General features: G+C 50.6%; 1 protein-coding gene across 4 annotated transcripts in view; it reads right to left on the bottom strand.

The window, feature by feature from the left end:
* The window catches only part of GNB1 (G protein subunit beta 1), an 84,477-nt gene that overhangs the window by 15,905 nt on the left and 56,496 nt on the right, over positions 1-12,076 (bottom strand). For all 4 annotated transcript variants that reach the window (XM_047724373.1, XM_047724374.1, XM_047724371.1 and 1 more), the window contains exons 2-5: positions 11,346-11,448; positions 6,939-6,977; positions 5,168-5,274; positions 405-468 (exon numbers count right to left, since the gene is read on the bottom strand). In XM_047724373.1, coding sequence (XP_047580329.1) covers positions 405-468; positions 5,168-5,274; positions 6,939-6,977; positions 11,346-11,402 — 267 coding nt within the window. In that variant the 5' untranslated portion in view covers positions 11,403-11,448. The remainder of the gene's footprint in view (positions 1-404; positions 469-5,167; positions 5,275-6,938; positions 6,978-11,345; positions 11,449-12,076) is intronic.

The raw sequence follows: 12,076 nt of genomic DNA, 5'->3' as shown, positions 1-12,076 counted from the left end.
CCTGAGATCATGACCTGAGCCGAAGGCAGAGGCCCAACCCACTGAGCCACCCAGGCGCCCTACATTTTTAGATGAAACATAAAGTTTCTCAGACTAAGCGAACTCCTGTTCTAAAGAATAACCAGGTCTCCAGACTCCCCGCGGGCCCGACCGCCCCAATGAAGGGCAATTGTTTCAGAACCATTAAGGAGGGACATAGCTCCCGGCTGCCCTGCAGTGAGACCACGGGCCGCGGCCGAAGACACCAGCAGCACGGGCTCGCCACGAGATGTGGCGTCACACTGAGAACAGAACTTGCCGTGACTCCCTCCCTGTCCTGTGGGACGTGTTTTTACACAAGTGGCTGGAGGTTGGACACGCGTCCTCTGGGGCCAGTTGCTTAGGGAGGGTTCTGCAGTCCTTACCTTGTTCGTGGTGTAGCTGTCCCAGATGATCAGTTTGCCGTCCTGTGAGGCACTGACTAGAAGCCTGCAGGGAGAGGGCGGAAGAAAACCGGTCAGTGCCACAGCAGCGCCACAGCAACCCTGAATCACAGAAGGGCAACAGGACAGACCAGTGACTACGAACACAAGCTCCAGCGTCACACTTGTTTGAGGCAAAGCACACTGATTTATAAAAAAATTCAAATGGTCTAATTGTTAGTTCAACTTTGAAAGCATGAAAGAAAATGCTCCCCTAAGTAACAGTTCGGAGTCAAGACTGCCTGCTTTCAAATGCGGACGAGATCACCAAAGCGACTCTCTGGTGAGCTAAGACAGGTTGATTTCCCTTTTTTTAATTTTTAAAGATTTTTATTTGTTTGACACAGAGAGAGAGAGAGAGTGCGCAAGAGCGAGCGCACAAGCAGGGGGAGTGCCAGGCGGAGGGAGAGGGAGAAGCAGGCCCCCCGCCGAGAGAAGACCTGATGTGGGACTCGATCCCTGGACCCATGATCATGACCTGAGCCAAAGGCAGTTACTTAACTGACTGAGCCCTCCAGGAGCCCCAACAGGTTGATTTCTTGTAACTGCTTACGTTTAGTTTTTATTCATTATAAATCAAATTTCAGACCTATAGATCTTTTAGAACCAAAGGTGGCAGAAAATATTTAGTATACAACTTTTGTGTTCCATTTGACATGCAGAAAGCTTAGATAGTAAAGAATAACCAGCTTTTAGATATTCCAAATTTATGAGACATTTCTCATCAAAAACAAAATAAAACAAAAATCATGAAAATTTCCCAGACTGAGCTAAATCTGGAATTCAGGTCTCCTAGAAACATCAAGGAGGCACTTAACCTCCCACCTGCTTTGCAAAGAGATGACGAACTACAGGAGAATCGTGTCTTGTCCTGCAGAAGAGACCTGTTAACTGTCATAAATTTGCTTCACGATTATTTTCTTGCTTTGGTTAACTGCTACATTTGGAAAAGGTACTCTGTCTTTACTTGCAGAATTAAGGCAGGATACTGCAGAAGGAAAGCATGACTAATGGGCAAAGGGACCGAGCAATTCTGGGAATCACAGCTACTCATAAGATACCCTAAGAACTCTGTCCTCAGAAGGTGGTATTTTCAAGGAATGCCAAGAAGGCTCTATTCATAATGCCGGGCAGACATATGCCACAGTATGGTAAATAATGAGATTAAATGTTTTTCTTTCTTTCTTTTTTTAAGCAGAGCATTCCAGCAATGCCCCCAAGGGTGAGAGCAGATGCTGTACAGGCGCCCAGGACACGTGTGCAGGGCCCTGCTTCCGATGGCCCCTCCTACTATAGGAGAGGACAGTGGCGGGGTCAGACCTGGGGGAGAAGGACCAGGTCTCCAGACTCCCCATGGGCCCAACCGCCCCAATGAAGGGGGACAGGTAACCAACCCCCAAGGGTCTTTAACCCTCTGCACTAGGACACTCTAGGTACCTGGAAACAGGGTGATGTGGGAACAGGGCTGCATGGCCACCGCCCCAACAGATTTTTTATTTAGTTTTATTATTTTTTTTTAAAGATTTTATTTATTTATTAGAGAGAGACACAGTAAGAGAGGGAACACGAACAGGGGGAGTGGGAGAGGAGAAGCAGGCTTCCCGCCAAGCAGGGAGCCCAACGCAGGGCTCCATCCCAGGACCCTGGGATCCTGACCTGAGTCGAAAGCAGATGCTTAACGACTGAGCCACCCAGGCAGCCCCCAGATTTTTCATTTTAAAGATTTCAATCAAACACAGGTTTTGACCATTTCAGCCAAGAGCATATTTGACTTAACGAACTGATCAAAACCTGGAGGTAATACTTATTCAAGACATTCTGACAACTGTGATATTTTCCACCAAATTCTACGTTCTGATGCGAGAACTTCCTTTACACGGAGTCCACGAGTCCGGCACGAATCACAGCTGTTTCCACGCCGCACTGCAAGATTCATCCCAGAAGCAAGCTCAGAGCAGGTCTAACCCGATCGCTCTCCCGATGCAGTTTCTTAAAGCAAAGCCCTGCACCCAGGTTCAGGAACAAACCTATTAGGCTCGTAAAGCTACTTCCTTCCACGTAACAGAGTAGGGTTCAGCCTGCTGGGGAAGCTCTGGTTGGCCCTTTACACAGGCTTTGCTGGAAGATCCAAGCCGAGGTAAAGACGCTCGTCCTCCAGGAGGGTCACCCTTAGAAAAGTCTCCTGGTCAGAGAGCTTAGTATTTGCTGACTCGCCCAGGGCTAGAGAAACGTTAAGCTGTCCGATGATCCCCCAGAAGGTGAGAGAGGACGCTTCTTGATCCGAGACAGGACAACTGCTGGAGAACTGCGTTCACTCCGGCCCCAGAGCTTCCAGCTATTGCCAGGTCTGTTACTGTGAGGCACCGCCCACCCGGAACAGAGGCCGGAGCCAGCACGGAAGCGAGGGTCCAGGGAGCTGAGGACAGAGGTTGAAGAGAGGCCCACATCCAAATGCCTCCGGCCCCTCGTTTGCTTGGAGGAGGGAGGGCTCTCGGGCCTAGCCGGGCCAACTGTGTTTGACTCTCAATTATAACAAGAGTTCAGAAGAACTGAGAAAGGGGAGAAAAAGTTTCACTTTAACTCATGTAACTGAAAGAGACCCTCAAATGTTGTAAAAGGTAAAATTTAAGTATAAATGAACATATTCTGTTGATAAACATAAATGTATACGTAATACACACTGATACGCACACACGCATAGACCCCTCACTGTGGGCTCTCCTACAGTTCTGAAAACTAAACAGCAGTTTGAGAACATCTATAAACTACACAAACACGGTAAGATAACTGGAAATCATGAATTAGCCTTGAATCATGAAGAACAAATATTCTCGACTTCAAAAAGACAAAAATTCACCTACTCAGAAAATATGGGTATCTAGAAAAAGAGAGTATCTCAAAGGCTCGGGATAGCAGAGATCCTCCTGAATATGATTTTTAGTTTTCTTTTGTCTGAGATTACAAAAATAGGGCCCCCACAGAAGGACACTGTGCGACCTAACGGTGCAGTTTCAAAGGCAGTTGTAAAACACATCCCACCGCCCCACCCAGGAAACAGAACAAGACCATACGGCGCCCCCCACCAGCCTCCCACATGGTCTTTCATGTCACTGCTTCTTCGAGGGCTGACCGGGAACCTGAATTTGGTGCTACTTACTCAGGCCTTGCTTCTCCTCCTTCTAACTCGGAGGCTCTCAAAGCACAGTGTGTCTGAACCAGGCAGAGCACAGAGCTTGCACAGTGGCTGCGGGAAGCTGATCTGGTGTCCAGCTTGAGCCCTCCTGCCTCACCTTGGGCTCCGGTCCTCATTCCCACAGCTGCCTGCAGGGTGACCTGGTGCTCCCAGGGACCCTTCAGAAAAGGGATGTGTCACTTCTGCGACTCCCCTGACTACAGCCTGGCTGCTGCAGGAGACTGAATGGCTTAGGGAGCCTCGACCACGACTGGCTCCGAGGACCAGGCTCCAAGCGCTGGGCTCCTGAGTGCCAGGCTCTGAGTACAGCCTGGCCGCAGCGTCTATCAAGTGTCCCGTTCCAGAAGGACACTGCTGTTCCTACAGATGGAGGAAAAGCCCTGGAGGCAACGTACCATTTGGTTACTGTCTACTTTTGATAACAAATTCCAAGGTGGACTGATGAGCCACCGCATTTTTCTTGCTTTCGTTTCCCCTTTCTTAGTTTTTCTGATTATTGCCGTCATTAAAATGATCGAAGTTAGCTCTCATTTGCATTTGAAATTGTACGGAACAGCGTACAGAACAAACTAAAGATAGATTCTTTTGTTCTGTAGCTGTTTACACTCTGAAGCAGACAATTTCATGAACAAAGAGAAAACCAAGCAATTCCTCTCTGACACACAAAATAATGCTCCTCGAAGAAAGGCTCTTTGAGAATCGCGTGTCAGGTGTCTGGGAGAGCGTGCTGTAGCCACCAAGTCACAAGCATGCGATTCAATGACTCAGGTGGGAAAGACAGAAGAGACAAACTCTCCAGCAGCCTCTAAAAGACACAGTCCAACAGATTTCACTCTAGTGACGCTGCAGGAGAGGGGAGGGGAAGGACGGACCCAGGACGCGATGGAGATGAGTGGAAAAGTCCAAACAAGGGGCAGAAGTTAAAGTAAAATAAATGAGTGCCCGAGGGGCACTTTCTTGTTGGGATGAGAGATAAAAGGGAGGCAGGGCAGCAGCTAAGACACGCGCTTCCACACGTCTCCTGTGGGCTCCAAGAAAATCAGCAGCAAATCTGTGCACAGCGCTTAGGGTGTTCTAGTCGCTGCTGTAAGGCTCGACACACTTAATCTCCCCCACATGGCAGGTTTTTACAGGTGTACGATCCCTGAGCCAGGGCGCTGAAACCACAAGAAGGTAGGGGCCAAGGAGTTGCGTGCAACAGGCTGCAAAGGCACGGAGCCCTGGCACCAGAGAAGTTGTGTGACCTCCCCCAGGTCACGCAGGCACAGAACAGTGGAGCTGGGAGAGCCAAGGTCAGGGGCGGGGGTCACAGCTCACACAAACGTGAGGAGGGCACCGCAGCAGCGACAGTGTACCATCAGCCCGGGTGAGTGGAAATGTGCACAGGGAGCGTGCGCTTGTCTCACTCTGTCTTTACAAGTAACTGCAGATGAGGTCAGGATATTTTTCCTCAGAAAAACAGAACAACCCTTGAGCGTCTCAAACACTATGTTCTGCTCCTGCTCCCACACACCTGGAATCCGTGCCCCAATGCATGGCATAAATTTTGGCCAAGTGCCCCCTCAGCGTTCTCCTGGTGCGCATCTGGATTCTTCCCACCGGGTCGATGTTGTTTGTGATCTTAAAAAATAAAAGTTACGGCAAATTAACAGTCTGTCGTGGAATGACCTCCCCAGAGACCTCCTCCCTCACCCTCCCCGGCAGCCCCACCACCCCTGTTCTGGCTGTGCTGCTCACCCACGGTGCTGTGCCCACCCGGCTTCTGCCAGTCACCCGGCAGCTCTCCACGGCGACTGCGGCTGCGGCACCTACCTCTCTTTCACAGTCTGTATGAAGCCCGTCACTACCTGCTCTTCAACACCTGCTCCCCCAACCCCTCTCCCCAGAATGTGCACACACGGCGCTGGTCCATAGGTGCGCTGACCTCCCCGGGGGTCCCTGCCCCTCCCCCCGACTGCTCATCCAGGCCCAGCTCCTCCTGGCCGTCAGTCCTCACAGGCTTGCTCTCCTTCCAGATTACAGAGCCGTCAGCCCCCGTCACACTGGACACGGGCCCGCGGCTCACACACTGTCCACTGCGACCAGGCTGGGCAGTGATCTGGACAACGGTCAGCAGCGACTAGAAATGTTGCTGCTTATGGCACAGAACTGATGTGCAGACCTGCAGATTCACTCCAACACGTGAAAAACGGACATTAACGATTCCGCGTTGACAGCTGAACGAAGTGTATCACAATAAGGTTTTATGGGGTTTTTCTTAAAGATTTTATTTTTAAGTAATCTCTACTAAAATCCCCAGCATGGGGCTCGAACTTACAACCCTGAGATCAGGAACTGCATGTTCTGTCGACTGAGCCAGCCAGGAGCCTCAGTGATGGGTTTAAAAAACGTACAGTCCCAAAGTATTTGAAATATATCAGAGAATTCAAATTTAGGAATTCTACGCAGTAGAAGTTTCTCTTTAACTTGCCGTTTAACCCCAACGAAAGCGCATCTCCTAAAGCAGCGGGACAAGGTAAGACCTTGACTCATCCTCAGGAGAGGTATGAATATAATTTTCCTTTCACATTTCTATTTAATTCTTTGGACAAAAACTTTTTTCTTAATGAGGTGAAACTCACCATTTAAAGTGAACAGTCCGCGGCGACCGGCGCACTCCTGCCCCCGTGCAACACCACCGCCCGGCCGCCGGCCCCAGCACGCCAGCCCCGCCATTCCCCACGTCCTTCCGAAGTCCGGGAAGGCGCTCCCGAACCCCGTGCCCCTCGGATCTGCCCGTGCCGGACACCGCCTGCCGGCGGCATCCACGGCCCGTGACGCCGCACGCCGGCTGCTCGCACTGCGCATCGCGTCTGAGGCGCGGCCAGGCCGCGAACGCGCGTGAAGGCGTCTGTGTGACTGACGCCTCGCGACACCGCGCCGGGTCCGCCCTCGTCCGTCCGCAGGGACTGTCCGGAAGCCGCGGGCCGGGCCGCCGCGGGGACCGCGCGTGCGCGTGGCCTCGCCCGAGCAGCGGTTCTGGGGCCCCCAGGCTCGTCACGGACGTGCCCCTTCGGAGGACCCGCCCTCCCGGACGCTAGAAAGGCTCGTGAGACGCTCATTCATCCCGCCCAGAGAAACCACGACCTGCCGCGCCTTCGGAGGGGACGCTTCCAGCAGCGCGTCCGCCCTGGCGCCCTGGCGGGGCAGGCGTCGAGCCGCAGCACCGCTCGCTCTCCAGGCGCCAAGCGCCGGCGGCCCCGAGCCCCTAGGCCAGGCGAGCGGCTCCCGCACAGGGGTCTTACCTGAGACAGGGTCGCATCCGCACACGCTTTTCTAGCATCCTAGGAAATAAGAGCGACAAAGCGGAGTCAGTCGCGGCTCCCGTGCATTCAGTCCCAGGTCCTCACGCCCACGTCTCCGAGCGCTTCCACCGAGGCCGACGCTAAGGCGGACCGGAAGAGCGCGGCTTCCTCTCCCCGCCCCACGCCTCGGACGCGGGTCGGGCCGCCGTCCGCCCTGTGCTCTGCGCTCTGGGCTCTCCTGAACGCGGCACCGGCGGCACCCCGTGCACGTGACAACCAGCACAACGCCCTGGGACCCCACAAATGGAGGCTGTGCCGGGACCGCCACACGGGAAGCCAGGTGGCACCGGAGAAGCCCGGAGTCGGGCGCTGCCTCCTCTCCTGCCCACCGAGGCTCCTGTGCGTTCCCACAGGCCTGCACGCGCGCCTCGCGGTCTTTCCACCAGCCCAGGAGCCCTGGGGCCCAGGAAAGACACCCAAAAAGCATTGGATGTCCAGCCTGAAGAACTTCCCCTCCAGATCATGTTAGCGAAGGGCTGTGCTTTGAAGCCAAACGATATCGGACGCTGAGCTCTAGGAGGACAGGGTCTGGAGCCAAGACAATCCAATTCAGTAAGACTGTCCGGCTGCTGTATGTGCTACCTGCTCCCTTACCTATAAGATGACCTCGTGAAGCAGCAGGTAAGAACTATGAAGGGAAATTCTAAGGCTACCTAAGATGTTTTTATTGTTCCTAAGTGATCAAACTTCCTAGGAAATATAGAAAATAGCCCTATGTTATGAAGGAAAATGAGACAAGAGCTTGAAAGGGGCAAAAATTTGAGTACAAGAGTAATTTCAAAGGAAATGATGACAAATTTCTAAAAAGAAAAATGTTTCCATTATGCAGTCATATGATTATCTGCTTTCGAAATGACAGATGACCACATGACAGCATTCATACATACCCGCACCTTCAAGGGGGGGGGGGGACGTGGGTATCCCAGGACACTTTTTTTTTTGGAAGATTTATTTATTTGACAGAGAGAGATCACAAGTAGGCAGAGAGGCAGGCAGAGAGAGAGGGAGGCAGGCTCCCCGTTCAGCAGAGAGCCCCATGTGAGGCTCAATCCCAGGACCCCGGGATCATGACCCAAGCTGAAGGCAGAGGCTTTAACCCACCTAGCCACCCAGGCATCCCCCAGGACACCATTCTTTAAGGGCAAACTGCCTCACTGTGAGTTACGTCATGAAGCTGGAGGGAATATTTATCAACTGAGAACATGGAAACATACTCAAAGACATTATTGTTATAAATGTGCCAAAGATCTAGATTTCAGATTCAGCTTTAATTATCCTATGAGAAGTCATTCTGCTTAATTAATTCTACTTAATGGATTAAATAATTAAAACACCAAAAATCATGTCATCAAGCATTTCTCTGCCAGCACCTAAATTTGGGGTAAGGAGCAAGCTGAGGGAAGGTCCAGAGTACAAGTCTTTAAACGGGATTCTATCTGTCAACTACTGAGTTCAACGTTTAGTTCTGAGTATCACTCTTATTGATGTTATACGTGGCCTTTAGTTATGAAAAAGAATAATGATGGGGCGCCTGGGTGGCTCAGTTGGTTAAGTGTCTGCCTTTGGCTCAGGTCATGCGGGATGGAGACCCACATTGGGCTCCTTGTTCGGCAGGAGCCTGCTTCTCCCTCTACCCACCACTCCCCCTGCTTGTGCTCTCGCTCTTTCTCTGACAAATAAATAAATAAAAATCTTCATCTGAAAAAAAAAAAAAAAAAAAAAAAAAAAAAGAATAATGAGAATTTTGTAAGTGGAAAAAATAAGCCATGGGACGTAAGTGACTTCACCTTGTTTAGCGTACGAAGATCAACCTGGCCTTTCACACTGTATTGTACGAGAGACCGTGGTGATACTACCGATAAACAGAGGGAAAAGCCGTTTTATTTTATTTTATTTTTAAGATTGTATTTACTTATTTGACAGACAGAGATCACAAGTAGGCAGAGAGGCAGGCAGAGAGAGAGGGGGAAGCAGGCTCCCCACTGAGCAGAGAGCCTGACATGGGGCTCGATCCCAGGACCCAGGGATCATGACCTGAGCCGAAGGCAGAGGCTTTAACCCACTGAGCCACCCAGGTGCCCCTAAATTTTTATTTTTAAAAGATTTTATTTTGGGGGTGTCTTGGGTGACTCAGTTGGTTAAGGGTCTGCCTTCAGCTCAGGTCATGATCTCAGGGTCCTGGGATCCAGGATCCAGTCCTGCATTGGGCTCCCTGCTCAGGGGGAAGCCTGCTTCTCCCTCTGCCCCTTCCCTCAACTTGTGCGTGCACACGCCTCTCAAATAAATAAAATCTTTTATAAAAAGTAAATTAAAAATAAGAAAAAATAAAAGATTTTCTTTATTTTTCATTTTTTTAGAGCGAGAGAGCATGAGAGCGCATAAGCAGGGAAGGCAGAAAGAGAGGGAGGATCAGACTTCCTGCTGAGCAGGGAGCTCAATACAGGGCTCCATCCCAGGACCACGACCTGAGCTGAAAGGAGATGCTTAACCAACGGAGCCATCTAGGCGCCCCAAAAGATTTTATTTTTAAGTCATCTCTACGCCCAACATGGGCCTCGAACTTGTAATCTCAAGGCCAAGAGTCACACACTCCCCTGACTGTGCCAGCCAGGCACCCTCTGTTCATACTTTCAAATCCCACAGGTGGTCAGTCACATGACAGCCCTGGCCCCTGGGAAGAGGCCTGCAATTCACAACGAAGCAGCAAGAGATGCAACGTGAACATTCAGGCTTTGTCTTTTTTCCCCCCAAATTTCGATGTCTTTCCTCTATGCCATACAAAATTTCTTTCTTTCTTTTTTTAAAAGATTTTTTTATCTGTTTGTCAGAGAGTGAGAGAGAGCAAAAGCAGGGGGAGCAGCAGGCAGAGGGAGAAGCAGGTTCCTCGCTGAGCAGGGAGCGTGACGCGGGACTCAGTCCCAGCACCCTGGGACCATGACCTGGTCCAAAGGCAGTTGTCCAACCGACTGAGGCACCCAGGCGTCCCCACACAAACTTTCTTTATCTGCTACGCACAGATCTGAACCCATGATGAAGAACTTCTAAACAATAATTTATAGCGATCAGAAGAACAAAATTCTGAGTTCTGTGTTCTGGAAGGCGGACGGGCGGTGTGAATCCAATCTGATCAGAGCAAACCGTTAAAAACACCAAGTCTTGCTTATTTTTATTGAGCTGTATCCAAGTTTTTGTTTTTTTTTTAAGATTTGATTTCTTCATTTGAGACAGAGAGAGAGAGGAGTTCATGAGCATGAGCGTGAGGAGAGGGAGAAGGAGAAGAAGGCTCCCCGCTGAGCCAGGAGCCCAACACCGGGCTCTATAGCAGGACCCGGCGATCGTGACCTGAGCTAAAGGCGGACACTTCATCATCTGAGACGCCTAGGGCGCCCTGTGGAGTTGGTCTTCAGAATGTTAGGGTTTGAAATTTGAAAGATACTTTGTATCCTCTTGGCTGTAGATCTTTAAAAATTCCATTATCTTTTCTCAGGTGTTTAAGAAAAAAAGTTGGCTACCAAGATGCTGATGCTTCCTTGCCCAGTCACCACTAGGCTTTCTGAACACGGAGCCGGTCATCTGAAGGGGGTAAAGCTCCCCACTTAGAGCAGACTCAGAAAAATAAACTGCTGCTTAGACACACTGAGAAAATGATGCTCTGAAGAGAGCTGGGCCTTAAGAAGCCCCTTCAAGTGGATACGAATCTACCTCAGTGTCCTAGAAATGGGTTCTCTGGGGGTCGACCCCTCCTTGTCACTGTCTTCTTAAGGACAGTGTGAAAACAGGAACAAGTACTTGTATTTAATGTTTCTGTAGAAAATGTTCATTACAAGTTCTGGTTCACAAAATGGGAGGAGAGCAGAATTCATGTCTTCAGAACCCTCCCAGCCCTGCCTTTTCAGAAGTGCATGGGCTCTGCGGTTGGCCAGGCTGGGATTTAAAGCTGTAGAACTCTGGGAGCTGGGGCGCCTGGGTGGCTCAGTGGGTTAAAGCCTCTGCCTTCGGCTTAGGTCATGATCTCAGGGTCCTGGGATCGAGCCCCACATCAGGCTCTCAGCTCAGGAGGAAGCCTGCTTCCTCCTCTCTCTCTGCCTCCTTGTGATTTCTGTCTGTCAAATAAATAAATAAAATCTTTAAAAAAAAATAATAATGACATACTAGAAAACAAAACCCTGAAAACCACATCCTAGGCCAAGTACCTGGCTCCATGAGCATATCCTGCTCCAGTGAAAATTCAGTTTTAATCCAAAATACTATGTAGTCATTCTGAAACGCACCCTACCCAACAGGTAACATCTTACCTGAAATGTGAATGATTTATAAACCAAGTCAAGCACACATACAGCTACATACCCTAATTTGGTTTTTAAGCTGCTCGGCCTCCTGCCGCAGCTGGTCAAGTTCACTCATCTTCGGGTGCCAGCGCTCTACAGTGCCACCTCAAGGAAACGGAGATCTGAAACAGAAATACAAGCATAAGGAAAATTAATAAACAATGGCTGAGTAGCTTAACGAAGCGGGTGAAAGGGAACCGGCATTTGGAGAGCTATCTTTTATCACAGTCAGAGCACTTCTCTTCAGCGCTCACCAGAACCTCTACGGTTCTACCAAGGGCTGGACCGGTCAGACGCGATCAGTACTGCCCACCAGCCCTTCAGTGACGGTGGCAAATACACACTCAGAAGATGATGGTGGGATGAAAAAGCAAAAATGTGTCAAGCAGCATTTTTCCTGAAGGATCGGAGTCTCACTCTAAACCCAAGAGCGTAGACTGACGTTAGAAGAGCTCACACGGACGGCCGGGGAAGTCTGCTCAGGAGACGAGCAGAGCGGCAGCCGGACAGCCCAGAATCTCAGCACCATGTCGATGCTCTCGAAACCAGGACCCCCTCCGCCGCCACGCCCCACGGATGTCAGAATGTTCACACAGCAATTCTGAAAGCACTCAGTGTGGTATCCAACAGGCTTCTGGTCCGGGGACATCTCGCTCTCCGACCAAAATGGGGTCCCAGGAAACAGCAGCACTAACTCCATCCTGATAGGCACAGGCCAAATTAGGCTCAGAACAAACAGCCCTGCCACCC

Source organism: Lutra lutra, chromosome 4 (genome assembly GCF_902655055.1).
Source record: "Lutra lutra chromosome 4, mLutLut1.2, whole genome shotgun sequence".
Classification (NCBI taxonomy): Eukaryota; Metazoa; Chordata; class Mammalia; order Carnivora; family Mustelidae; genus Lutra; species Lutra lutra.
Note: the sequence above shows the minus strand (reverse complement) of the source record. Positions and strands in the feature narration are given on the sequence as shown.